The following is a 27,957-nucleotide window of genomic DNA, read 5'->3' as shown; positions in this document are numbered from 1 at the left end:
GTGTGCACAAGTCACTCAATTCATGCTCTCAAATTAAGTTTGTTTCCGTGAATTAACTCAGTTTATGGTTTCAAACATCTGTGCCTAAATAATAATTACATTTGTTTGTAAAAATGATTTATGATTTTACATTGATTGTGTGTAAAAAATTGTTGCTTGTTTCCTGTGCAAACATATTGATCCATTCTTTCTTTAAAATGTTAAATTTTGCTGACACACATGACTCAATTTTTAACAAATTCAAAATTTGTGCAAAATTTTACTCTTGATTTTGATATAATAAATTCTGCACACAATCAATTTTCTCCCATTTAATTGTACATGTGAATTACTCTGTTTGTGGTGTCAGATTAAGGATTTGTTTACTGTAATCCGTAACCTAAAATAGTTTGTACATGCAAATGACTCACTTTGTGATCTTTAATTATGCTTAAATGCACAAATTGCTCAGTTTTGCCCATAAGTTCTCAGTAGGTACTCAAATGCAGATTTCTACTTTTTACAAGTTCTACAACAGACAGGTCTCCTGATCAGGGTGTACCCCACCTCTCACGCTATCACTCGCCCAGGCCCCCCTCCCGTGACCCTTAATTGAAGTAAGCAGGTATACAAAATGAAGGAAAAAATATGCAGAAATTACTGTTTTTGCCGTCAAATGAACAGTTTTTGCAGAAGGTTTAAGCACTTTTGTACTTCTGTGGGAATATTACTTGGCTAGATATCAAGTGCTGATTGCATTTTGGAGTAGTTTGGTCAACGGTCAAGGAAAACCTGGTGTTCACTTTTTTCCTCTAATATCTGTTGTCTTTCCCAAAGCTGGAATACTTCACCCTTCCATTCTTCTCTTCCTAACTCCTGACCAACACTGTCCATTATATAGCATTAAATGATTTTTCGTACATCATTTGGTTTAAATTGTTTGCCCTAAATATGGTCGTTTATAGTCATCAGTGTGTTTGTGTGTGTGTGTGTGTCACACACACACACACACACACACACACACACACACACACACACACACACACACACACACACATATATATATATATATATATATATATATATATATATATATATATATATATATATATATATATATATATATATATATACTTTTAGGTTTCTGTACAAAGGCTGTGGAAAATGACCTTGAGGTGTTTTTTTTAACTGTGACTTACATTTAATTGTGAATCTTAAAGTATTTAAGTCAGGATTGAATCCTCTGTGGTGCACGTATGATTGTGCTTCTTACCCAGCAATGACAGCAATATTTTAATATTTTAAGTTTTTTAATGCTCAACATGTCAGAACTATATCCCTACTCCTACTTCCTTTCCTTCCCTTGCCTCCTCATCCCGTTTCTTCTTCCTTGCCCTTCTCTCATCTTTCCTTCTTCATCTTCTCTTCCTTTTGCAACCCCCACAGTCATCTCCTATCCTCACCTCCTCTTTCCTCCCTTTGCTTCTTCCTCTACCACCTCCTCCTCCTGTCGGCAACATGTGGAGCAATTGCCATGGCAACCAGGGGAGGTGACATGTGCTGTAGACAGGCAGAGAATGGGGGAGGCAGGGATATAAGGAGGAGCCCCCACATCACACTTTGTAGTCTCTCAAGAAAAAAAAACAACCCCAGCATCTCATTCCTCTCTGTGGATGTGGAGGCTGCTGCTCCTCACGGCTCCTCTCAGCGCCTCCTTATGCACGCTTTGCATCACGGAAGACACCAAAGCGAAATCTGTGGGTGCATCCCTCCTCTTTTTGTGCAACGGGTGAGGCGAATGTTAGAAGGAGGCAGGAAAGGAAACGTGAAACTTTGAATTTTTAATTTTTCAGGGGAGAGACTGGGAATGATGGCAGGAGAGGAAACTCCAGCTCTCTCCCCGTCTCCCTCCTCCTCCTTAGCTGGCTGTGTGGCGTGTCACTCAGCCGGCGGCGTTGGTGCAGCCGGACTGGAATGGGAAGTGGAAGCGGGAGGAGGTGCTGGTTGCGCTGCCTCACCCTGGATTTTTGGTAGGATTTACTGATTTGCATGATCAATTTTCTTCTTCCCGTTTGTCCCAGAAATCTTTAAGGTGTTGCCTCTTCTCCCTGATGTTGCTCCTCTCCTCATCCGTTCCTCCTCCGGGGATTTCATGTCACGTTTTACATTTTAAGATTCTGACTTGTGGGATTATTGCTGCATGAAAATCGTACATTTCTCAGATTGTCTCGTCCCAGCCGACGTGCCGGTGTGACGGAGCATCTGTGGAGTTTGCGTGCTGATTGACGGCGCGCCCCGTTTAAGAGGCTTCCCGCAGCTGCTGCTTCTCCTCGTGTAACTTTCACGTTAACGGGATTAGCTGCTGTTTTCGTTGCAGCTTCATCCCGCTGGAGTGCAAACTTTAAGGAGTGTCCTCATTTTTGCTTTGTAGGTGAAACCGCTGAGGATAAGATTTAGTTTAAGTAGATAAAGAATAAGAGGAAGAGAAAATAGATGAAGTGGGTTTTGAATTGCTGATGGATCATGTGGTCTTTAATGTGAGGAAACTGAGTGTAACTATGGTTAATGTGATAGTGTGTGTGTGTGTGTGTGTGCGCGCGCGCATGAAGGTGTGCAACAGCATGTGTAGCAACATAATTTGTTCAGGGTTTACTTTGTTATATTTTTTAAACCATCAGAAACATCACAAAATCACAGTTCAGTTTGTTTTTCTTAAATATGATACATCCCAAAATTTCCAGATTTATGTGAGAAATTCGGGGGGGGGGGGAGAGACAGGAAATATGCAAATATTTGTTGGAGACTGTGTTTAAGACGTGAGCAGAGACAGATCTGTTTAACCGTTATCACAGTGAATTAACTAATCGACAGTTATGCACATGTCACTCAAGAAAAAAATGTGAAATTTTGGATTCTCATACATGAGGATTTGCACCTTCTCATTTTTATTTCAGATATTAGAGACAGTCTTCCATTAACAGAATTCAATTGTTTCCCAAACTCTATTTAAATAGTCTTAAACAGAGAGAAACAGTTTGAATCATCGTTGAAAACCAACAGAATACATTTGAAATTTCCATTGTTGGTTTGTCAGTAATTTTTTTTAAGTTTACAATTAATCAATGAAATAATTATTTAAAAAACCTGTACTTTAATGCTAATAAAAGCTTTATTGGTTGCAGACCTTAAAAAAAGCAAAACGAAAGTTGACTTTTCTAATTGTTCAGCAGTTATAATAAAAACCTGTGCAGGTTTTTTGTATGATATGGTGCACCACATTTTTCCCGCCCCTCACGTGCACATCACCAGCATGTCAGCTTTCGTGTTTGTGCACGAGCGCAGAAAGGTTTTGCAGAAAAACGCCAGCTGAACTTTTTTCAGCGGCCGGGATGAATCTTTGTTTCCTGCCGCACTCATCGCGGACGAAAACAATAACCAGCCGCCGCTCGCACGCTGACCTTTTTTCAGCTGCTCTGAATCAACCAGAGCCGTGCAAATCCATTCACCTTTTGTCTATGGCAGCCAAGATAATCCCCGCCTCCCCCATCCACCAACGCACACACTGACCAGGAGGCCGGACGCCTCACCTCCAGTCTCCATCCTGGAAACGAAGATTCTTTTCCGCCACATTTTTCTTGAACGTATTTCGTCTAGTTTCCCGTCCTTGTTTGGGTTTTGGCGACATTTTCCTGCAGAGCAGATTAGCATAACACGCCGATGTAGAACACGACCTCCACGGCACTCCGTGCTCAGGATCTAAACAGAATAAAGGGAAGAGGCTCGGCTTGTTTAAAGTGAATGAAAAGTCTGAATAAATTCCATAATGTATATATTTTTTTCAGGTTTATGTTCTTATGTTCCACAAACACTCGTCTGTCTGTTATCTGCTGAAAAAGTCTTCCTCAGCTTGCCGCGCTGCTGCTGTTTTTGGAAACGCTCCATCAGGAGGAGCCGTGTGCAACATGAAATGAAAATTTGCAAGTACAATTTCTTTTTGCAGGAGCTGATAGACAATGGAGGCGGCTGGAAGTCCTGTGCTTCCTGCCCTTTTTGACTCGCTGAAATCAACTCTTCCAACATCTTGCCTTATTTTTCATTTCATAAAATATATTTTTTCCCACCAGGAACAATCCAAATAGACGCTTCTATCTTCCACAAATACAAAATGTTCTTTTCCGCTACCAAATCGACATGATTAACGCGCCAGATGATTCATGCCTCTAATTGTCACTGCCGAAGAATTAAGTGAGGTTAAATTAGCTTGTATTGCTTCTGCTGGCGTTCTCTTTGGTGGCAGACGTTTACTCCATCACGCCTGAGCCGTGTAATTTGTTTGAAAGTCTTTGAGCCACGTGGGAGGGGGAAATGAAGAATCGTGCAGCTGCAGAGACAAGCGGATATTAGAAATGGCGATGACACCAAGAATACGAACCACCGCACTAATTTTCAAAGCTTACAGCGCCGTACTTCTGAACGTTCGATATTCTCCACAGTCCGTGAGTGTCCCACCTCCAATCCTGAGCCAACACTTGATTTTCAGTTGTGGCAGATTTCTGCATCTGCGTCCTGGCTCACCTCATAAACCACTACATGGGACAGTGGACTAGTCCAGCCTTTGAGGCTGCACTCAGACATTTGGAATTGGGAAGGGAAACTGCACTGCGTAGTCTTGGTGGTCTTGACAGATGGGTGGGGCTGAAGCTTGGTGACGCTGTTGGGGAACCTGGTCGAGTTATTGAGCTAATCATCTTAGATGAATGTTTTAACGTCACATTTGGTTGTTTAGTCAAATCCATAATGGGGTAGCAACCAGATGTTACACGTCAAACACGCTCATTTTTGAGATAGCTATGTAGCAATTACTAAAGCTAGCATAGAAAGTGATTGGCAGCCCATTCCATAGATTCTTAATATACCAGTCAAACCCTCTGTGACATCATTCACAGGTTTCCTGAAGAGCAGGTTTGAGACTCAAATGAGCCAGCACCAAATGTAGTATTCTTAGCAGTGCGTGACTCCGCCTTCCTGCTGGCTAACTCATGAATAGATAATAATAGGTGAAGGGGTGGAGCATGGGCAAGACTGATGAGCCATAGGTGCGATAAATGAAGTACAAACATGCTTCTCATACCAGAGTTCCCAAACAAGCTAAAGTTGACAAGCTCACTTTGGTTCAGGTGTTTGATTAATGGGTGTTTTTTAGACTGACTGGCCAATGGTTTTCATAACGGTGGCTTGGGGTTGGTATAAAACATATGACTGGCATATCAGATGACACCAAACTACCTGCTAATTAGTGCTAACTGTGCTAATGTAGCGGCTGCACTCTGCGTTGTGTTGTTATGACTCCGCCCATTCACTCCCCTCGGGACGCGAACTCATGAGCTCCAGCATGAGAGTCGGACTCTCTAACCAGAAGGCTAAAACCCAGGGCTCTGGCCTTGTGACCAGAGAATCCTTTTGATCTGTTGGGAGTGATGTTTACTAACACAGCGACACCTGCTGGCCTCCGTTACACTAACAATACTAAACTTTCACTCAACAGAAATACTGGAGCACCAACATCTTAGATTAAATGCTAAGAAAGGAAAAGCACATTCAACACGGTCCACAGCAGCTAGCTAGCGGCATCTGCTAGCGAAGCTCTGGAGTCTGGACTCCCCTTCCTGGCACACAGCTGTCACTCAGTGTGACCACGCCCATAATTATTCAAAATTTTATGATGCAAAATAGCTTCAACAGATGAGGTCTATAATCCCCCATTACAGTTGCTATGAACAAAGAAGCTAGCTATAGAGACCTAAACTGTTTGTTTTTTGTACCAGGCCGTAAACATATTTATTTCTTCTGTAAAGTTGGGGAGTGATTCACTTTTGGAGCCAACCTTAAGTGGCCATTCAAGGCACTGCAAGTTTTGGCACTTCCACTTTGGCTTCATTTTTTTAGTACCACAGATTGGAGCTTGGACCATTCTAGCGCCTGAGCTAGGCTAGCTTGGTACACATTCTGTAAAATGAAGAAAATCTGTCTTTTACTATCATATTATATCTTACAGCTGATGGCGTGTCTATTTCTGGAACAGTTTATGGTTTAGAATTTGACAAACTGTTGTACAGGATTAGGCTAGCTCAGTTTGCTTGCAGCGTTCACGTTTGTTTCACTAAAGTCAGAATTAGTGGGACGGGTGGGTGATCTTTATTAACACACGTTTGTGTCTGATTTCATTATGCTTGAAGTCAACGTGAGATTTTCCTGAGTGAGTGTATTGCTTCTTTGGGTGAATCTGGGAATCTGGGAAAATCCACTGATTTTACACACACACACACACACACACACACACACACACACACACACACACACACACACACACACACACACACACACACACACACACACAAAAAGGAAATACAACTGTAACTAACGGACAGAAAGCGTGGTTATAGATTGTAACGTTGTAGGATGCGTTTCAAAAGGAAGACATGCTGAACGCTGACACCTGCTGGATGTTTCACCACTGTGCATTCATATCAAATGATCAGCTGCATGTTTAAAACCAGTGCACAAATGCATCATTGATTACTGTATGTTCCAGAGCAAAAGTCTCAGCAGAGTCGAAGTCGCAACTGTCAAAAAAAGGCCTCTGGAAGAGGAAAAATAATTTAAAATTACACCTTTTTTTCCTGTTTTACCAACTCTTTAATTTGGTATTTTGATGAATTGTAGACTTTTATTATTGACATTTATTCTTTTATTATTTTTTATTATTGATGTTTATTTTGTTTCTTTGAATCCTGGGAAAGATATAAATATAGATATAAATAGTTAATATGTTATTGTTATTATTATTATTATTTTTATTATTGTTAATAATGAATGTGTAATTCTTCAGTATATAAGTCACAGGCTCTTCCCAAACTAGTCAAAAAACAAACAAACGCGACTCCAGGGAATACGATTATTCCGTTCATGAAAATTTTGTTCTTGTTAAAATAACGTTTGCATATTTCCAAACTTGATGTTTGTGTTGAACCACTGATATGTATTAAAAAAAGGTGCATCTGCATTAAAATTATAGTGAGTGTTAAACTTTTGCACGATATCTCGTATTCTGATATCAGACGGTGGTGGTTGGAAAAGCTTCGTGTGTCATCCGGTGGAGGTAAAAACTGCAAACCCACTTAATGAAGCAGGTGGAATGAAGCCATATTCGTTTGAATCAGTACAGACGTGTGAAGCAGCCATGATAAAGGTGGGTGGGGGGGGTTAAAGTATATGGAGGAAGGCGGGGCGGGGCCAGGCTTTGGAATATGCCACTGTGTGTCCCGTGAACGATGACTGAGCTGTTACAGTTAGAGCTTTAAATTATGGCCTATTACAAGCTGAGCAAGAGGCAATCCCTCTCCATGAAGCTTAATTTGACAAAACAGTGAGACGATTTGAGGAGTAAAATGACAAATGAACTTATTCGATCCGTGGAGCCAAATTAGAAAAACTGCTTATTTGTTTTTTGCACAAGAAGCTTGCAATGGAAGTAAGTGCAGTAGTGCATTATTAATGTACACGCTGCTGCTGCTGCTTCCTTATGATGCTTTGTGCACAGCAGATATTCCACTGCAATATTTTACATGAAGACCACGTTAATGAAACGAATCATTAAAAGCCTTCGGCCAAACGACAATAAATCGTGTCTGCTTTTAAGAAGCTCTAATGCAATATTAATGTTTGCAGCCGTGCACGCGGTGCACAAACAGCCTCCCTGCATTATGTCTATTACTGATTCATGAAGAGCCTCAGTAGTAACTTGCGGTTACTAGTTGATAAATCTTTTATATGCGCTGCATTTTTTGTCCCCCTCACTTTTTTTTTTTCCTTTAACGTGGAGAGAATTCCCTTCAGTGCAGATACGCCCACTGCTTCCTTTCAAGGCCGTCACATTACTATGCAGCCAGCTTTTACAGTTGGCTCCGAGCTCACCGAGCAAATTGGGCGTCCCACAAAGCGGCGGACAAACTGCTGTCCCCCCGTCGCGGGTCTTTCTGCAGGACCTCTGAAAGCAGCTACAATGAATGAAATGATTGGGGGTGGGGTTCACAAGAGGGCCTCATCGAGAGCCAGCCGTGGGTGGTGGTGTGTGTGTGTGTGGTGGGGGGCACTCCCAGAAACCTTGCATGAATTCCACATCAATCCATGCAGAGGGAATAACGCTGCGTTTCCCAGCTCCCAGGATTCCTCTGTGCTGACAGGCAGGCAGGAGGGATCCGACAGAGCCACCCCGCTCTCCCTTTCAAAGCCTCCGTTCCATTATCTCACCACGCCGCACCTCCACTAATCTCTGTGACCTCTACCTCCAAGGGACAGGGTGCTTTTTTTTTATAACTCTCCAGAAAATCGTTTGTGTGCTCGTAGCTTCCAAGGAAGCACTTCAGCAGGATTTTCAAATAACAACAAACCAGTTTGATGTGCAGAATAAAATTTCTAGCAGCTAACACTGAGCTGGAGTATTTACGTTTTTGTACCGGGGCGGCGGTGATCATTATTTTTCTGCACCAGCAGCCTGTCCATAAAGCACTTTTTTTTCATGATTGATTTCTTTTCATAGGAGAAATTGCAGGCATCTTCATTGACGGGCGATTTGTAGCTCCTCAGTTTTGTTTCCTGACTTCTTCTTTGTACTTTGGATCATTATGTGGCAACTAATAACAGGAAATGATGTTGCCTGTTGTTACAGGTGAAAAGCAGCTGGCTCATTATGTTGCAGCAAACAACTTTTTTTTTTTTAAAAGCCAGTCTTTATTCTTTTATATTAGTGTTCTGGTAAATTTTACAGACTCAGTTTAAAGGACGGACATTTTGATGTTGATGTTGAGTGGAGCCATTTTCCAAGTCATTAAGCGTAATAGTTCCCATATGTGGACCCTGGTTTGATTCCTGTTGTCCACATCAGGCTACCTGTGTGTGTCCTTCATCTGCATCACCTCAGCCCAGTAATTCATTCATTCATTCATTCAGTCAGTCATTTTCTGATGCTTATCCAGTTTGCAGTGGCTGTAGGCCATGTAGCTCATCCCACACTTCCCTATCCTCTGCCAAGTCCTGTAACTCTTCGCAGGGGATCCCAAGGTGTTCCCAAACCATCTGGGTAATTTAATCCCTCCAGTGTGTCCTGGATCTTCCTCATGGTCTCCTCCCAGTTGGACATGCCTGGAAGACCTCCCTCAGGACGAGACCAGGTGGTATCCTCACCAGATGCCTGAGCCACCTCAGCTGGCTGATTTCAGTTCAAAGAAGCAGCGGCTCTATTCCGAGTCCCTCTTGTCACAGTTCACCCAGCTATAAATGGATAGTGGCCTTGACTGAGGAAGTAACCCACGTTGGAGGTAAGGTTAGACTTTACTTATGTGAAGTGCCTTGAGGCAGCTTGGTTGTGATTTGGCGCTATATATATATATATATATATATATAGTGTGACGTGGGTGAGCCTGGACAGAACGCCAGTCCAATTCAATTTATTTCAATTTATTTCATATATACGAGGTCTGTTAGAAAAGTATCGGACCTTTTTATTTTTTTTAAAAACCATATGGATTTGAATCACATGTGATTGCATCAGCCAAGCTTGAACCTTCGTGCGCATGCGTGAGTTTTTTCACGCCTGTCGGTTGCGTCATTCGCCTGTGAGCAGGCTTTGTGTGAGCAGTGGTCCACCCCTCTCGTCGGATTTTTATTGCGAATAAATATCTGAATGATTTGGAGCTTTGCTGCATCAATTTTTTTCCAGAAACTGTGAGAGACCTCCAGGTGGACACCGTTCGGAAAATGAATATGGCTTTCAGGGACGATTTTATGGGGATTATACAGATTAAGGAGTGTTACTGCCGCTTTAAGGACGGCCCACAACTGCTGAGAGCGCGGCGCGCTCCCAGCGCCGATCGACATGCTCAGACCCCACTGAAACAACCAGATCATTTCCAACGTGAAGGCTTTGTTGATCCGGGACCTCGTCTGACTTTCACAAAAAGGCAGGAGACGTGGACATCAGCACTTTTTCGGCACATTCCACTGTTACAGGAGTTTTTTTTCATGGAAAGAAAAGCGGAGGGACATGCCACGGAGCCGTTCATTACGCGGCACAAAACCACCTCGGTGTTGGTCTCACAGGACGGCTTTCAGGTGGATTTCAGATGGATTCCGGTTGCTTTTGAGTCGTGTGATTATCCGATTGTGATTGTGCATGAGCTGAACATGCCCCAACATGTCATGGAAGGCTTCATCACGGCGTTGCTTTGCACCATGCAGCTCCACCGCTCCTCTTTCCATGACCAAAACTCCTGTAACAGTGGAATGTGTCGTTCATTTCTAAACTGGACACTGTCTTGATCCGGTATGTCGTCTGACTAGCACAGGAATTGTGAAAAGATGTGGACATCAGCACTTTTTCAGTACATTAAGACAGACGTGCGGAGGAGTTCCGCGCGTCGCGGTGGAGCCGCATGGAGCAAAGCAACGCCGTGATGAAGCCTTCCAGGACATGTTGGGGCATGTCCAGCTCATGCACAATCACAGTCGGATAATCACACGACTGAAAAGCAACCGGAATCCATCTGAAATCCACCTGAAAGCCGTCCTGTGAGACCAACACCGAGGTGGTTTTGTCCCGCGTAATGAACGGCTCTGTGGTGTGTCCCTCCGCTTTTCTTTCCATGAAAAAAACTCCTGTAACAGTGGAATGTGCCGAAAAAGTGCTGATGTCCACATCTCCTGCCTTTTTGTGAAAGTCAGACGAGGTCCCGGATCAACAAAGCCTTCACGTTGGAAATGATCTGGTTGTTTCAGCGGGGTTTGAGCCTGTCGATCAGTTGTGGGCCGTCCTTAAAGCGGCAGTAACACTCCTTAATCTGTATAATCCCCATAAAATCGTCCCTGAAAGCCATATTCATTTTCCGAACGGTGTCCACCTGGAGGTCTCTCACAGTTTCTGGAAAACAATTGATGCAGCAAAGCTCCAAATCGTTCAGACATTTATTCGCAATAAAAATCCGACGAGAGGGGTGGACCAGTGCTCACACAAAGCCTGCTCACAGGGGAATGACACAACCGACAGGCGTGAAAAAACTCACGCATGCGCACGAAGGTTCAAGCTTGGCTGATGCAATCACACATGATTCAAATCCATATGGTTTTTGAAAAAAATAAAAAGGCCTGATACTTTTCTAACAGACCTCGTATATATGAAATAAATTGAAATAAATTGAATTGGACTGGCGTTCTGTCCAGGCTCACCCACGTCACACTACACTATCAAGGGGTACACACCTGCATCAGTGGATTTCAGGATCTATACAGAACTTCTTTCTTCTGAGGTGGAATAATAAAGATAAACATTATTTCCTGTCCTTCCTTGGCGCCACTGGTCCCAGTTTGTTCCAGTGCATCATTAGCTTGAACTGGGTACACCCTAACGGTTTTACCTACGGCCCCACAGACCCAGTACCCTTTCAAACTCACCACCCCCTGCAGATTTACTGAGCACAACTAAAAGTCCATGCTTATAGGTTTGGAAATGATGTGGAATTTCTGTTTGGAAATGATGTGGAATTTCTGCAAAGGCAGCCAGATTTGACCAAAATCAGGTTGTTTTGGTTGTTTGTTTGTTTTTACAAATTACTTCAGTTGGAATAGAAATTAACTGCATGCAGTAGATTAAGTAGTACTCCGTCCTATGTAGTAGTATTATGTCTCACCCTGAGGCCCATTGATCTCAGTGCTCATTGCACTGAGCGAGACACGAGCGCAACATGCGTTACTTCCCCAGACAAGACCAGAACCCATTTCCAGCTGGGTGGATTTGGTAACATGACTAAGGACTGAACCCAGGTTATATATTGGTAGACTAACTCCTATCTGGCTAGAGAGTCAGTGGTAATGTTGAGTCCTGAACATGACGTGTTCAACCAGTGTGGTCAGTGGTACCTTAATAAAGGTTCAGTTTAAAGCTTAGATTCTCTGTTGCAACACAAGTGCAGTGAAATATGAAGTTTGGCAGCACAAAGTGGGCCAGTGCTGAAAAGACGACACTCACTCACTTTGCCAGTGTTCATGCATGTACCAAAGTTTGAAGCCTTTGTAGTCATCATGATGTTTTTGAAGTTTATTTTCTTTCACGTATCATAATTTAGAAGTTTTCCTGCAACCATGGAATGAGCTGCTGATTCATCTCCTGCAGTGAAGACCTGACAACAGTTTCACATTCAGCTGGAGTTCATTTATGTTGAGAAGTTGAACCCAGCGATGCAACATACATACATATGCACATATATAGTATATTAGTATGTGCGGCTTCGATCACTCAGAAACTAGGGAGAGCTGACATTTGCCATCTGGTATGCTTATGTATTTTGGGTCAAGGATGAACCCTGCTAAAACAGAAAGTTGACAAAAAGGCACCAAAAGGATTAATAGGATAGGATTAATTGATAGGATTAATACTTTTGGAGACACTACGGATATTAGCTAACTTTGCTAATTACATTCTGGACTAACATGCTATTCCAACAGTGGTGGTAAATCATCTTTATATTAAAGTGTGAGTGCAGTGAGTGATTTTATTAAGTAAGTCCAATGTAAGTACAAATATAATGTAAATACATTAAAAATACATGGATGACACAAGAAACTGAAAACACTTATTTCCATTGTGGTCCATTTAAGAATGAAATTACAAAATAGAAGTAATAATAAAATATAATAATAAAACTGATAATATTAATGATAATGATAATAACAGTGTGTATATGATAACAACAATGAAAACCATTCAGAAATATTTTAAGACAGTAAATGAACATAAACAAATTACGTAATTAACAGGAAATAAAAGGGTTGAGTTCTTCTTCTAAACAGTACTGATGTCTAAGGTTCTAAAAACGTTCTGTATGCACACGCCATTCCAACTCATACAGCTTTGCCTAATTTATTACCACCCTTGAAAAATGTCAGCTACCTATTTTATAAACACTACGCAATCTAGAGTGCGTGAATCCTCAGGGGCAACACGTTAGTACATACATATATATATATATACAGATGCATACATATATAGATACGGTGCATCTGGAAAGTATTCACAGCACTTCACTTTTGCCGCATTTGGATGCAGTGTATAAACATATAACTATGTGTAATTGCTGCTGTGTTCAAAAATGTACAGACAGTAGGTTTAATCTGAACAGTAGAAAGCAACGTGACTGACTTTAGCACGTGAGAAGAGTATGATGTAAACGCTTTTTTTTTTTCCATTAATACCTTTAACTGGATTACAGTTCTTGTCACTTCTGTGGGGTGAATCTAATCTGCAGCACGTTTATTAGTGATTTATTTTTTGACTAGTCATGTGTCACATCATGTGCTGTCTTCTTAAACACACAGTCATTAAACACAAATGTGTCTTTTGGTACACTTTGGCTTTTAGGTTCCTAGCTTGTAAGAAAAATGTAAGTTAATCAATTTCATTTATTCTTCCAAACTTGCAGGCTGGTGTCCACCCCAGTGCCCATTACAGATCTATGCTCAAAACAAATCTATAGCTCAAACAAACAGCAGTCTGACTCCTCCTCCCTCCTGCTGAAAGGAGAGAGAGGAGGTGACACCAGCAAGGAGAATCAAACAAAACGGAGACACCGTTACTTTAAAAATCGATTTTTGAATGTTTTAAATGCATAAGACGTGGTGCATTTTATATCTTGCATCCAGCCTTGATGATTTTGCGTCAGGACCACATCAGTGTGAACCCTGCATACATACGTAGGTACATACATACGCTAGGGGTGTGTGTGTGTGTGTGTGTGTGTGTGTGTGTGTGTGTGTGTGTGTGTGTGTGTGTGTGTGTGTGTGTGTGTGTGTGTGTGTGTGTGCTAGGATGTAATTTTGGGTAGGGACGCTAGGGTCACGTCCCTACCAATATTCAACACCCTACTGTGTAATCACGACCAATAAAACCGCTGTCCTCCATTATTATGGCACATAAACGGTTAAATGTATGCCACTGCTCGAAGCCCCCCTCTTTAACGTAGATATCCTTGTCTGATTAGCTACCTGTTTCTCGCTAACTTGGCTGGCTATCCCAGTTGTCACTCCAAGCAGCACACTTCCCACAGTGGCCGCGACCGCCCATCGACCCCCCCCCCCCCAATCTCTCTCTTGAGCTAGACTTTGGTGATATTTGGTAATGGATGACGCCCCCCCCCTCCCAAGAAACGAGATATTCGTTCATTCTTCACAGTCAGGAATGTAAGTGCAGGGTCTCCGTCAAGCTTTAAAAACTAAGCAAAATCCCTTTCATGAATGGAAACCCTTCTTAAAAGCATTAGGCTTCTTCTGCTCTTTAGGCACTAGGCAGGTTTTAGCAACATGGCAGGACGCATCGTTAGAGCTAGGCTACTGCACAGTTGCAGGGAACTTAAAAGACTGCGCGGGCGGACACAATAACAGACAGACAAACGGGAATTGATTCATTCACGAACGTCACAACACTAGCAGATAGGGTCATTGCAATACTTTGTGTTAAATATCCATCCTCAATTAATTCAGTTTAAATGTATAGTTGGAGCAATGTTGGGTTAGTTGCTTTGCTCAAGGTCACTCCAGTCATGGATGGAGGTGTAAAGAGAGGTAAGGTTGGGATTTCAGCCTGCAACCCTTTGATTGAAAGACCAACTCCCTAACCATTAGGATGGCTCGTTAACCTATAACATCTGCATGACATGAACTTATGATTGGTAATGCAAAAAAATCTTTGTCTTGGAGCACTTTTGTGTCCCCACCAATATCAAAATCAAAGTTACTCCCTTGTGTGTGTGTGTTGCCACATACATGCACAACCATTCAAAGGTTTGCACACGCTTTCCTTTGCAATTGAACATTACAGTGATCATATTACAATGTTACAGTCAGTAAATTTTCTGTGATTAAATATCTGAATTAAACTAGTCAGTCTGTGAACTGCAGAGTAGAAGGTGCAAACCCCAAACAGCAAGCCCAGATTAGCCTATGTCAAAAGCATAAAAAAAAAAGCCTGCCCAGTTCTGGAATGAGATTCTCTGGCCTGGTGAAAACAAGATGAACTTGTAACAGGAAGAAGAGAAGAGCCTGGAGGAGGAAAGGAGCGGCTCCTGACCTGAGGAGTACGTACCACATCAACTGTCACAGGTGGATTTGAACCACAACTTTTTTGCTATGAGGCAACTGTGCCAAAGAAACCCAAGAGCATCTCAAGACAAACAAATGGATAATGACCAAGTCTGTCTCCTGACCTCAAAACACAGAGCATGATTTAAACTGCCTGAAGACAAAACTGAGGGCACAAAGATCCACAAACAAGCGGTCAGTGAAGGAAGCTGTAATAAAGACCTGAAAAACCATCTTATGGGGGGGAAACAGCATTTATTGATGCGTATAGGTTCCAGGCCCCGTTAAGTCAGTGACTACAAAGGATTTTCATCCAACACAGAATAATAATTCTTACTTTTACACTTACAATAGTTTGTCCAATTACTTGTGGCATATGAAAGTGAAGGGACTGTGTATAAAATTAACCATAATTCTCAAATTAAAGTTCAATTAAAGCTGAAACCACACATTTCACCTCCGTTATGGGGGAGCACAGTGGAAAAATTATTAAATCTATGTCCAAATACAGTGCATCCAGAAAGTGTTCACAGCATTTTCTTATGTTACAGCCTTATTCCAAAATGGAGTATATTCATTTTTTCCTCAGAATTCTACTCATAACACCCCATAATGACAACATGAAAAAGAAATTGTTGAAATTTTTGCAAATTTATTAAAAATAAAAAACTAAGAAGTCACATATTCACACAATTTGCTTAATACGTTGATGATGCACCATTTGCCAGCAATTACAGCCTCAAGTCTTCTTGAATATGACCGGGACCTTCAAAGCATCAGAAATGTTTCTATACACGACCCCAGAGTTGTCCTGTCTCAGAGGTCTACAGACAATTCCTTTGGCTTCATGCTTGGTTTGTGCTCTGACTGTCAACTGTGGGACCGAACTGAATTTACCTCAGATGGACTCCAAATAAGATGTAGAAACATCTCAAGGATGATTAGAGGAAACAGGATGCACCTGAGCTCAATTTTGAGCATCATGGCAAAGCCTGTGAATACGTATGTACATGTGATTTCTTAGCTGTTTTTTTTAAGTTTCAATAAATGTGCAAAAAATCTAAAAAAAAAAAAAAACTAAACCTTTTTTCACATTGTCATTATGGGGAACTGTGTGTGGAATTTTGAGGAAAAAAAATTAATTTCATCCATTTTGGAATAAGGCTGTAACACAGCAAAATGTGAAAAAAGTGAAGTGCCATGAATACTTTTGGGACGCACTGTGCTCCCAATTAAAACAGCATATAATGAGGACAAACAGATTTAAGTCTGATAGATGTTGATGCAACAGATCAATCAAAAAAGCAACATGTCATATTCCACAGACCTGCCTGCCACGTGCTGAACACTGGTGGCTGCTGGATGGATGATGGAAATTAGGAGTAGGTGTGGGTTCCTCACAGAATGTACTGGACTAAATCAGATTTACAGTTACATCTCCACACAACCCTGACAGAAAGGATTTTGTATAAATGTAGCTGAAGTAGACACATCTTCCTTTTCTGTCTTTCTCAACATAGGTGTGGTTTTGAAGTAGCTCGAGACAATGTTATTTGTCTGTCAAAGTGTTGGTGTGGTTGCCCCCCCAAGGCCACAGCTGCTTCTAAACTTCTGCTTCTCCTTCTTTCAGCTGCTCCCGTTAGGGGTCGCCACAGTAGATCAGTCATTTCCATCTCACCCTGTCCTCTGTATCTTCCTCTGTCACACCAACCACCTGCATGTCCTCCCTCAGCACATCCATAAACCTCCTCTTTGGCCTCCCTCTTCTCCTGCCTCGTGGGTCCATCCTGCCTGTAAACTCAGTTGTGGGGGGGAAAAAAGAGAATGTGTATGTAGCAACACCCCCCATACACACAACCCTTGGGTATATGTGTATGAATGACTGTTGCATATACAGGTATGTGTGCAGCACCCCCCCCACACACACACACACACATGTACATGCACACACTGCTTGTAGGGTGGGTTTTTGCTTGTGTATATAATGCATGCAAGTGGTGAGTGTGGTGTGTGTGTGTGTTTTGGCAGGACTGGGTGCTTTTTACAGGTTACATTCCTCAGAAAAACTCTCCTGGACTGAGCTGAACCCAACAGTAAATGTGAGATATAACATTAACCTCACTGTCCCAGCACCAAAACGTCCCATAACGTTCTTTAAGTTGAAAGCACGACTTCAGTCATACGTGCTCACTGTGTTTTGTTAAGCCACCGACTGTATGCAAAAAAATATTTCATCTGATCTTGTTTGCTGAAAGATCTGCTGATCATTTGCTGCATTGAAGTGATACTGAGGTCACATTTGTCGAGGCTGTCGCGTTAGCAAGCGGCATGTCTGATTCTTCTGCTCACCATTGTGGCGAGCAGCATGTTGAGCTGTCTGGAGAAATCCAGATTGCTTTGCTAAACAGGAGTTTATGCATTCTGCGCACTGCTGGGCACAGATGGCAGAACAAACCCTTGTGATTATACTTTTCATCGAGCACAGTGATCTGCATATTTATGTCTGTCCAAGGAAGGAAGGAAGCATGTGATTCATGCTTTCATCTCCAAATCAAACACTTCAGGTGGAATTTAGGAAGATCATTGGAAACAAAACTAATTAAAGCTTTTTAGGTGGTTCAGACAGATGATTCTGTTAAGGAAAGGATGTGAATGTCTGTTCTGAGTCCATTAGCTGGACTTTTTAGTCTGGAAGTTTCAAACCACGTGAGGACTCTGCAGGTTTGTGCTCCAGCAGGGGATTGAACAAATGAGATCCTCTTGTCTGGTTAATGTGTGGAATCACATGAAATGAAAACTTTCCAGATCGTCTCAACACCATCAGGTGCTCCAGACCTTTTTAGCACGTGGGATGAATCAGAACTCTTCGTACGACACTCAGTGTTGTTATGGTCTTCAACAGAGTCCATGTTGACTGGGTTCACAAGAAGAGTCCTCTTCAACATCCAGCTGGAGTGCTGTTCAAAAGTTTGTAAGTGGCCTTCATATGAAAGTTTGAAATATTTGATGCAACGATCACCTACCTCCTCCTCATGCACTTACAACCTGAGCTGTAACACCAGCAGTGTGCACGTGATGTGCACATTATTCATTCGATTGTACCTCATGCAGAGACACAGTCTGGCTGAAGGAAAAAAATAGGCAAAATTAACTCCCCGGAACACTGCAAGTTTCACGAGTGTGGTCATCTGCCCCCTGCTGGTTGACCTGTTCTCCACAGACACAGCCCACGCTGTTGGACAGGTACTCATTTAAGTTTGTTTTGGGTAACAGAAAGCCATTTTGGAAGTCCAACAAATGAACACACACACACACACACATAAAAAACTTTTTTGTTACATGTCCTCATGTTTCTTGCTTCCATACTTTTCCCGGTGTGTGTTGGTTAAATTTTGTCAGTTGTTTCAGTTTGTTAGGTTTTTATGTCCCCATTTAACCACATTGGGGGACATTATGTTTTAACCCTATCTGTTTGCGCATCCGTCTGTAACCATTTCCTTTTGCTGTTTGACCCAGTACCCTTTCAAATGTACCGCCCCCTGCAGATAAAGGAACCTTCGAGGAAAATGGCCTCGCCCGTTATCCAATATGGCCGCTACGGCCGCCACCTTGATTTTTGTTTCTCTGCAATAAGAAAGAGAACATCATCTCATTGAAACCGTTTCTTGGTGGTGTATTGGAGTAGCTTAGCAGATGGTTACTTTAAACAAAAATAAAGGCCATTATCTGTTATACAATATGGCTGCTACAGAAGCCATCTTTTTTTTTTCCACTTATACACAGTAAACTAATGAACACCTCATCATTGAAACCATTTCTTGGTGGTGTATTGTGGGAGGTTGTCCGCAGTATCCTTTTGAAAATGGGGGTCAACACACCACATGGCAGTTGTAAATCGACAGTTTTTCACAATACATTTAGACTATATACCATCTTTAAAGCAGCTGCCTCTCGCTATAGATATAATTTCCAGATTTCATTGTCATCTCCAGTATGAAACCATGCACCAACTTAACATATGAGCAGGGACATATACCACACTTTGCTTTGCTCTTGTTTTTACGAGGTCTATTAGAAAAGTATCTGACCTTATTATTTTTTTCAAAAACCATATGGATTTGAATCACATGTGATTGCGTCAGACAAGCTTGAACCCTCGTGCGCATGCGTGAGTTTTTCCACGCCTGTCGTTTGCGTCATTCGCCCGTGGGCAGGCTTTGAGTGAGGAGTGGTCCAGCCCCCTCGTCGTTGTTTCATTGCCAGGAAATGGCGGAATGATTTGGGCTTTTTTTCCATCAGAATTTTTTCAGAAACTGTTAGAGACTGGCAGCTGGAATCCATTAGAAAAATTTATTGGCTTTGGTGAAAATGTTACGGGCTTGCTAGAGAATAAGGAGTGTTACTGTCGCTTTAAGGATGGCCCCCAGCGGCTGTGGGGCGCACCGTGCTCCGAAGCCGCCATCGACAGGCTGAGCGACCATTTCATTTCTAAACGGATGGCTGTCTGGATCCGTGACCACAGTGTGTCATTTCATGGTTATCACAAGAGCTGGACATCAACCATTTTCCAGCAGATTTCACTTTTAACGAGATTTTGTCATGGAAAGCCGAGCGGAGGCTTCGCGCGTCACGACGGATTCGCTACTGGAGCGAGACAAAACCACCTCCATTTTGGTCTCACAGGACGGCTTTGAGATGGCGTTCAGACAGCTGTCGGTGGTTTTTTCCATCGAGTGATTATCCGAGAAATTGTGGATGTGCCTGGACATGCCAGAACATGTCCCGTGAGGCTTCACGGGACACGGCGTTGCTTTGCGCCATGCGGCACCGCCACGACGCGCCGAAGCCTCCGCTCCTCTTTCCATGACAAAAACTCCTGTAACAGTGGAATGTGCCGTTCATTTCCAAACTGGACGCTGTGTTTTATCCGGGATGTCATCTGGCTAGCACAGCAATTGTGAAAAGACGTGGACATCAGCACTTTTTCGACACATTGAGACAGATGTGCGGAGGAATTCCGCGCGTCGCGGCAGTGCCGCACGGCGCAAAGCAACGCCGTGATGAAGCCTCACGGGACATGTTCTGGCATGTCCAGGCACATCCACAATTTCTCAGATAATCACTCGATGGAAAAACCACCGACACCTGTCTGAACTCCATCTCAAAGCCGTCCTGTGAGACTAAAACGGAGGTGGTTTTGTCTCGCTCCAGTAGCGAATCCATCGTGACGCGCGAAGCCTCCGCTCGGCTTTCCATGACAAAATCTCTTGTTAAAAGTGAAATCTGCCAGAAAATGGTTGATGTCCAGCTCTTGTGATAACCAGAGAAATGGCACACGATGGTCACGGATCCAGACAGCCATCCGTTTAGAAATGAAATGGTCGTTCAGCCTGTCGATGGCGACTTCGGAGCGCGGCGCGCCCCACAGCCACTGGGGGCCATCCTTAAAACGACAGTAACACTCCTTATTCTCTACCAAGCCCGTAACATTTTCCCCGAAAGCCACATAAATTTTTCTAATGGTTTCCAGCTGCCAGTCTCTAACAGTTTCTGAAAAAATTCTGACGGAAAAAAAAGCCCAAATCATTCCGCCATTTCCTGGCAATGAAACAACGACGAGGGGGCTGGACCACTCCTCACTCAAAGCCTGCTCACAAGCGAATGACGCAACCGACAGGCGTGGAAAAACTCACGCATGCGCACAAGGGTTCAAGCTTGTCTGACGCAATCACACGTGATTCAAATCCATATGGTTTTTGAAAAAATAATAAGGTCAGATACTTTTCTAATAGACCTCGTAATAATACCGCAGATAATATGCATAGTATACTTAATTTCCTGTGGTGAAATTAGATCTTCCCAGTTTCTCCTTGAAGGCAGCTTAACCTGGACAAACAACTACTAATCCTTGAAATGTTGACGGATAAGAGTAATGAAATAAAAGAGTTATTAAATGTTGTTTTGTGGCCCACAGGAGAGCCAGATCAACCAGATTCCGACCAAGTACAGCCAAGCCGAGTCTACCAAGTTCCTCATCCTCACCGTCGTGTCCATCTTGTGCATCGTTGGCGTGCTCTTGGCCTCCACCATGGTCTACTGCCTCCGCCATCGATCTCACCACAAGCTGAAAGAGAAGCTCACCAACCTGGGAACAGATACTAGCAGTGATGCTACTGCCACCTATCAGGTAGGAGGTGTCACTGCACCAAATTCTTGATTTAGCTTGAAAATAAACAATGACGATGTGTATTTGTTTTAGAACTGGAACGGCTTCTTGATTAAGTGATCAGTTCATCAACAGAAAAATGTTTAAGTATTTGAATAGCTGGTTACTGGGCCTTTTCTTATTACGGAACATTTTGCCAGTTGTGAATTCATTTAAATCTAGATTGAAGTTTTACCTGGTTTCTGTTTCTTTTAACTGACACTGTTTTAGTGGTTTGGATTTGTACTTTACCCCTTGTTTTGATTGATTGAAGTTGATTGAAGTTGAAACAAACATTTGACAAATGTTTTCCACCCAGTGAAATCAGCTCTACTGGCTTGCCAAATCAAGTGTTTCTACTCCAATAAGAGTTGATTTTAAACTGTGATAGAGTTGATTTAACACTGTGATAGAGAATATTTAACTCTATTTGGACTGGGACCAAAAGTTATCCCAGCAGAATAAATGTTACTCTGCAAAATTTACTGTGTATCAATGAATAACTACAGTGTATCGTAGCTGGGTCATCTGCAAAGTATTGATTGAAGCTCTGAGGCTTGATTGAAGATTCGAGTGCTTCGCCACCTTTGCTTCTAATTAAGTGGTGTTCACAAAAGTACACCGACAAAATAAGAGAGAGAGAGAGAGAGAGAGAGGCTGCTGCACATAAAATCATAGTATTATTTTTTTTTTATGTTAGATAATAATAGCCGGCTGATTTAGGTAATGTACATGGCGGCTCTGCTGGCCATCGCCATGAGAGAAATGATTTAACTGTTCTGCACAATAACAGCTCCAGACTAAAGCACTTTAAAGGTGCTGAGTTGTGTCAAGAAGGAATCCAGCCAACAAATCTGCACCAAATCAACGTGCATATCCTTATCAGATCTGCTGTGGCCACCCAGAAGAAAACTGAAATGACATTGATGGTTTTTAGTTGCTGTAAACCGGTATCACATTTTCTTAAAAAAGACAAGAAAAAAAAATTAGTGTTTTCCAGAATATAAATCACACACAATACAAGGTTTTTAAAAAACTTGTTTGGGAGGTTTGTGACTTGTACTCCGATGTGATTTATGCCACACTCATGCGTATTTTAAGCCCCGGGTGTTCCACTCAAAATTTTACCTGAAGAGGGGGTGGACGGACGCACGAGCACAGCCACTGTTACATTTGTTGGCATGCCAACACATCCATATATCTCAATAGAATATCTGATTTCATTAAGAATTTAAAAAAAATCACAAATAACTCACCCATTTAGTGCCAGATCTGTCAAACTGACGTCATTGTCATGCGCTGATTAGCAGCACACGCTGATGATGTCGTCACAGGTAAGATACGGACGTGATAAGAAAAATGAAAACTAATTTTTTGCTTGTTACGATGTGTTGGGGTCTCAAAATTAGTTAAGGTGTCCATGTAATCACACCAATAATAAAGTATACTACAACTACACTGAAAAATCACAAATTAAAAAGCTGATTAAAAGAAATCAAGCAGGGGTGGTGGCCAAGTGGTTAATGCGCTTGGTTTCAGTGCAGAAGGTTCCGGGTTCAAATCCCACCCCTGCCACATTTCTCCATGTAATGTAACGTCAGGAATGGCATCCGGCATAAAACTGTGCCAATTCAACATGCAGATCTACCTTGGATTTGCTGTGGTGACCCCGAGTGCAAACAAGGGAGCAGCCGAAGGGACTTACAAAGGAGCTTTTTATTGTTGTGTTCCAATGCTGTGGACCTGCAGTCATTCATCTTCATTAAATATCCAATATATTGTCCAATGTATATTTATTCATAGTAAGGATGTCCCTGCGGCTTCTCCTTTGTTTTCACTCGGGGTGCCACAGAAGATCTGAGGTGATGTTGATGCCAGATGCCTTTCCTGTCGCAAACTCCTTGGAGAATGGGCAGGGGTGGTCTGGAACCCGGCGAATCTTCTGCACTGCAAGTCAGCACACTTAGTGATGAGTTTAACAATAACAGATGCACAGTAGCACATGTACACACCACAGTGTTTGCTGTTACTTAACATAAGGGCTTTTAAATTCCAAAATAAACAAGATGGATGAATTAACAAACTCATGTTGATTCATCTATCTTGCTTAGTTTTAGAATTTCAAATCATTTAGACACAAATCACAGGTTGAGGGTTTCCTACAATAATAATTATAATAATAATAATAATCCTGCAATAAGTCCTTTTGTTAAGTAACAGCACATGCTGTGGTGTGCACATGTGATACTGAGCTCCTGTGTTAATGTGATGTTAGAAATGAGTCCTGCATGCAAAAAAAAACAAAAAACAAAACAAAACAAAACAACTATGACTTATACTTAGTGTGACTTAAATATAATTTTCCATCTTCAAAAAGGCTTCTTTTTTTTGGCAGGTGCAGTTTATACTCTGGTGTGATTTAGACTCCAGAAAATGTAGTAATAGAGTGATTAAAATAAGCAACAGAAGTATTGAATATAATTACAAGGCACTGACTGAAGAAACACCAAAAATTTTCGACCGACTTCAAGCTGACAGGTTTTCCACCTCGAGTCGTTTCCATTCCCACCTCTGTTTGCTGTAATTATCCCCAGGCCGGAACAGCCGGGTGTGAAATTTAATTTACAGAATCCAATATTAAGTGGCTTTTGAGCAAAGAATTAGATTGAGAGTTTTCGGTGTCTCTCTCTCTCTCTGGCTGACCTTTTCCCTCGCTGTGTTTTTAAATGAGAGTGGTCCTGTGAGCATTGATTTTATAATGAGCCCGGCCCTTCCCCTAGTGCTTACATTTTATGCTCCTCTCTGGGCTTTTTTTTTCCTCTTCCGAAATAGATTTAATCACCAGCTATTTATCAAATAATTTACACATAATTTACACAGATTCTCAATAAGTTACGGAGCAGTTTGCCACCACTCATACAAAAGTCCTCTTCATACACATGCATGAAGTGGGAGTGAGTTGGAGTTCAAATCAGACGGTGCAGTGAGTGTCTGTAGAGGACAATATCACATTGTGGAGAGTAAGAGAGATGGTTTGAGAGAATTTTAAAGGTGTCATCTGTAGACATTTCTGATGACCTCAGTGACTTATCACACCTGGACACACCTGTTGAATGTTGAAGTAATTAAAGAACTTGATCATTGAATTGTAGTCTACAGTCTTCCTCCCACATATGAAGTCACATCCGGACCACCGTGGGGGGCACATAGTTTATTATTTATCTTATTTGAAGAGATTTACAGTCAGATGTTTTTCTGGTTGCACTCTAACTGGTGCAGCCAGCGTTAAAACAAATCCAATAATTTTAAACCAGACTGTTCAAACTAAGTAACAATAAATACACACCTGCAAGACAACTGTGTCAGTAAACACAGAGAACACACCGGCTTCCTGTCAAGCACCTTGCATATTTCAAAGTTTTACATGATGGTCATTAAACATTTGACTGTCATTGCCAACCTTTGCGACTTTTAATTGTTTCGTTTGTCCAGCCACAGTCAGTGAGGTGTTACGCATCACCATTGCTAACCAGCTAGTAGTTGCTAACTGCTTTAAAGTCCCATGTTCACAGCACAGCTGTCCTAACAAGACGTTGTTTTATAAGCTTCTGTGGCTTTCTTTTAGATGCCTAAAACTAAAATAATAAAACATGGACATCAAGCATTATAAAACAATGGGACCAGAAATTTATCTGACTGTGGGGAAGAAAAAAGCCAATGCATCTGGGTTGATTTTTCCTGTATGCATTAGGGAGATAGGTTTGACTCTTAATTTCACTTCTAGAGCATTAACACTGTCATACGGCAGAGAGTAATTCTTTATAGCTCCGATTTAGTCCATTCGTCTGTGCAGAAATGGTCTCTCTATCTGTGTGTGAACCACACCTGCTCCTAATCCATCATCAATCCAGCATTCACTAACCATCCAGCAGGTGGCAGCACATCTATTGGGATATTATACAGGCAAAACTAATTTGTTGTTGTTTGTCTTCAAGTGCCCTTTTAATTTGATAGTTAGACTTCATATATTTTGGTGTTTTCATTCATGTTAAACTGGAAAGGATGAACATCTGTTGTGTCTGTCTGTCTGTCAGTTGAATATGGACTGGGATCCCATCCATTGGGAGTCATAGAATGCCATCAACAGTATGTGGGGATTGATTGGTCTAGGGAGCCATATAGGACGTGTTACTTCTACTTATTTATGACCTATCTGTCCCTTCACTCAGTCACTCAGCTTAAGCTTAGGAAAAACACACCGTGATTAGTTACATGTTTATACTGACTACTAACATCTAACCATAGTTAATGTTTTTCATTAATGTAGTGCGTTAGCAGCCAAACATGCCATTTCAACCTAACCAACCAAACGGCAGCAGTCACCACCTCCAGTCATCCAGGATCACTGGTTCAATAAAATCACTGGTTTTATTCAATATTCGAAACTTTACTGTGTCTGTAAAGAATTCTTTTTTTTTAAGCCACTGATTTGTGGAGCATGTAGCTCAGTGAGATAACAAGTTGGACTCCCAATATGTAGACCTGGATTCGATTCCCAGACACACTACCTGTCTGTGTTCTTGGACAAAATGCTTTGACTGCATTGTCTTAGTCCACCAGCTGGAAATGGGTTCTGGTGTTGTCTGGGGAAGTAACATATGTTGGATTGGCATCCCACTCAATGCAATGAGCACTGAGACAGATGGGCCTCAGGACCTGCATAGAACTCACTACTACTTCTACTACTACTGTTACTGTTACTGCACTGCTACTTCTCGTACATTGGGAAAGCATGGACTTTCTTTTACTACATGCAATTAATTCTGTTCCAACCAAAATGGCAGAGGCAGTAGACCACAGTGGTCTTACCTGGTAACCTGTAACCTGTGTTGGACTGGTGACCAATCCAGGAGGAGTTGTAGACTCTCATCCACTTCACACTACAGAATCCAGGCATAAGCACCGGGACAAACAGTCATCAGGGCCTGTATATTAACTTACTGTTGCCTCCCCCTCATCTTCTTCTGCTGGTTATGATACATCAGCTCACGATAATTGTGTATCTCACAAAAAGTTTTCCCAAAATCAAAATTGGCACAAATGTGCCTCCAGCTGTGATCTAAGAATCTTAAAGAAAATAATCCAGAATACATCTTAAAACGATGAATTCTGAATTATTTTAATTCAGTCTGCAGAATAGATGATAGATAACAAAACTATCGGTTTCACAACATTTTCTGCTTTTGATGGGGGTCATGTGACCCAAAAATAGAACATCGCTTTCAACAGGATAATCAGTGACCATTTCTTTACACCCAGTCACATTAAAAGGCTTCAACATCTAAATCTGTGTTTCTTAAATGTTTCTTAATTAAACAAAAAACATTCTATATTTCTATTTATTAGACTTTGGAGTTGTTTTTAAACCATTTGCGAAACAATTGGAATATTATATAAATTTAAAATGTGGTAGTTTACCAATATACTCACAGACCACTAGAGGTCACTCACGGGCCGCTCTTTGAGAAAGGCTGCTGTAAATTAAAAATATATAAACTAAAGTGGCTTATTTAGATACAGTTTAGCTCATTATCAAGTGAAAAAAAAATTATTTCTCTTGTTGATTCGTTGCGGTTTACTGATCCAGCTTTTCTTGTCTGTCAAAGCTCCACCGGGGGATTCTGCTTCCTACATCATCTTTATTGGGTGTTGCCCTCAACAACGAGCCGGCGTCACCCTCCGTGAAAGACCTCAGTGTTTGGTGCCCGTCTTCGTCGTGTAAGCGTCGTGTTTTTTAAGCTTGGCTGTGCAGATGGTGTCCCCGTGTGTACCGAGTCTCCTGGGCTACATACAATTAAAGCAGACGGGAAGCGGCAGGCTGCCTGATGGCTGCGAGGCCGCTGCTCCTTCATGCTGCCTGTCACGCACGCGGGCACACAGCCGCTGCATGCTAATGCTTCCTGCCCTCAGTGTGGTTCACTTCATGCTCAGACTTCTCCCTCTCTGTATCTCCATCTACTTCAGCTTGTCAATCAGAATGTCCCAGTCAAACTAACACGCCAGACTGGATAATGACAAAAACAGGCCGTATTGATTGACAGCCATCCACAGAGGGGTGTAGCTGGACGACTGAGTGTTGTAGCCGGCAGTATCTGGATTGCAGCGTGTCAATTAATCCTTACATCTGATTTTCATTATAATCCCGTTTTTCTTTCTCAGGAGAAGAAACGATCTGCCAGCCGGGCGAGATCACTCACCCTGATTACAGTCCCACTCAACATTCCCTCCCTTACCAAAAAATTATACTGAGAAGTATATAAAAAGTAATCTGGAAGTATACTTGAAACATAATTGCATGTACTACTTTTTGGTAAGGGCTCAAATCCAAGAGATTTTATTTTGAAACTAAATTTTATTATTTAAAAATACTGTCAGTTAATCCATGAAATTTCTTTAAAAGTACTTTACAAACTAGCGGAGTTATCGCACTGTATTTGCATATTTCCCCATGTGATTAAGTGTTTTATTCTCAGACTCGTTTCCCTGACAGTGAACAAAGACAAATCCACCTGACAGCACATTTCATTTTT

At 41.9% G+C, this 27,957-nt stretch overlaps 1 protein-coding gene and 1 long non-coding RNA gene across 2 annotated transcripts in view; one reads left to right on the top strand and one right to left on the bottom strand.

Annotated features, from left to right (window-relative positions):
• Window positions 1–27,957, top strand: part of LOC117521373 (receptor-type tyrosine-protein phosphatase N2-like) — a 742,548-nt gene that overhangs the window by 487,016 nt on the left and 227,575 nt on the right. Inside the window, exon 13 of the mRNA XM_034182665.1 lies at window positions 21,137–21,349. Coding sequence (XP_034038556.1) covers window positions 21,137–21,349 — 213 coding nt within the window. The remainder of the gene's footprint in view (window positions 1–21,136; window positions 21,350–27,957) is intronic.
• LOC117521375 lies at window positions 1,941–21,266 on the bottom strand. The gene is made up of 3 exons (XR_004563927.1): window positions 21,135–21,266; window positions 17,787–17,794; window positions 1,941–1,988 (listed from the first exon to the last, which is right to left on the bottom strand). It is a non-coding gene; the product is annotated as an uncharacterized LOC117521375 (long non-coding RNA).

This window comes from Thalassophryne amazonica, chromosome 12, assembly GCF_902500255.1.
Source record: "Thalassophryne amazonica chromosome 12, fThaAma1.1, whole genome shotgun sequence".
NCBI lineage: Eukaryota > Metazoa > Chordata > Actinopteri > Batrachoidiformes > Batrachoididae > Thalassophryne > Thalassophryne amazonica.
The sequence above is the reverse complement of the archived record's forward strand: the minus strand, read 5'-3'. Positions and strand labels throughout refer to the sequence as shown.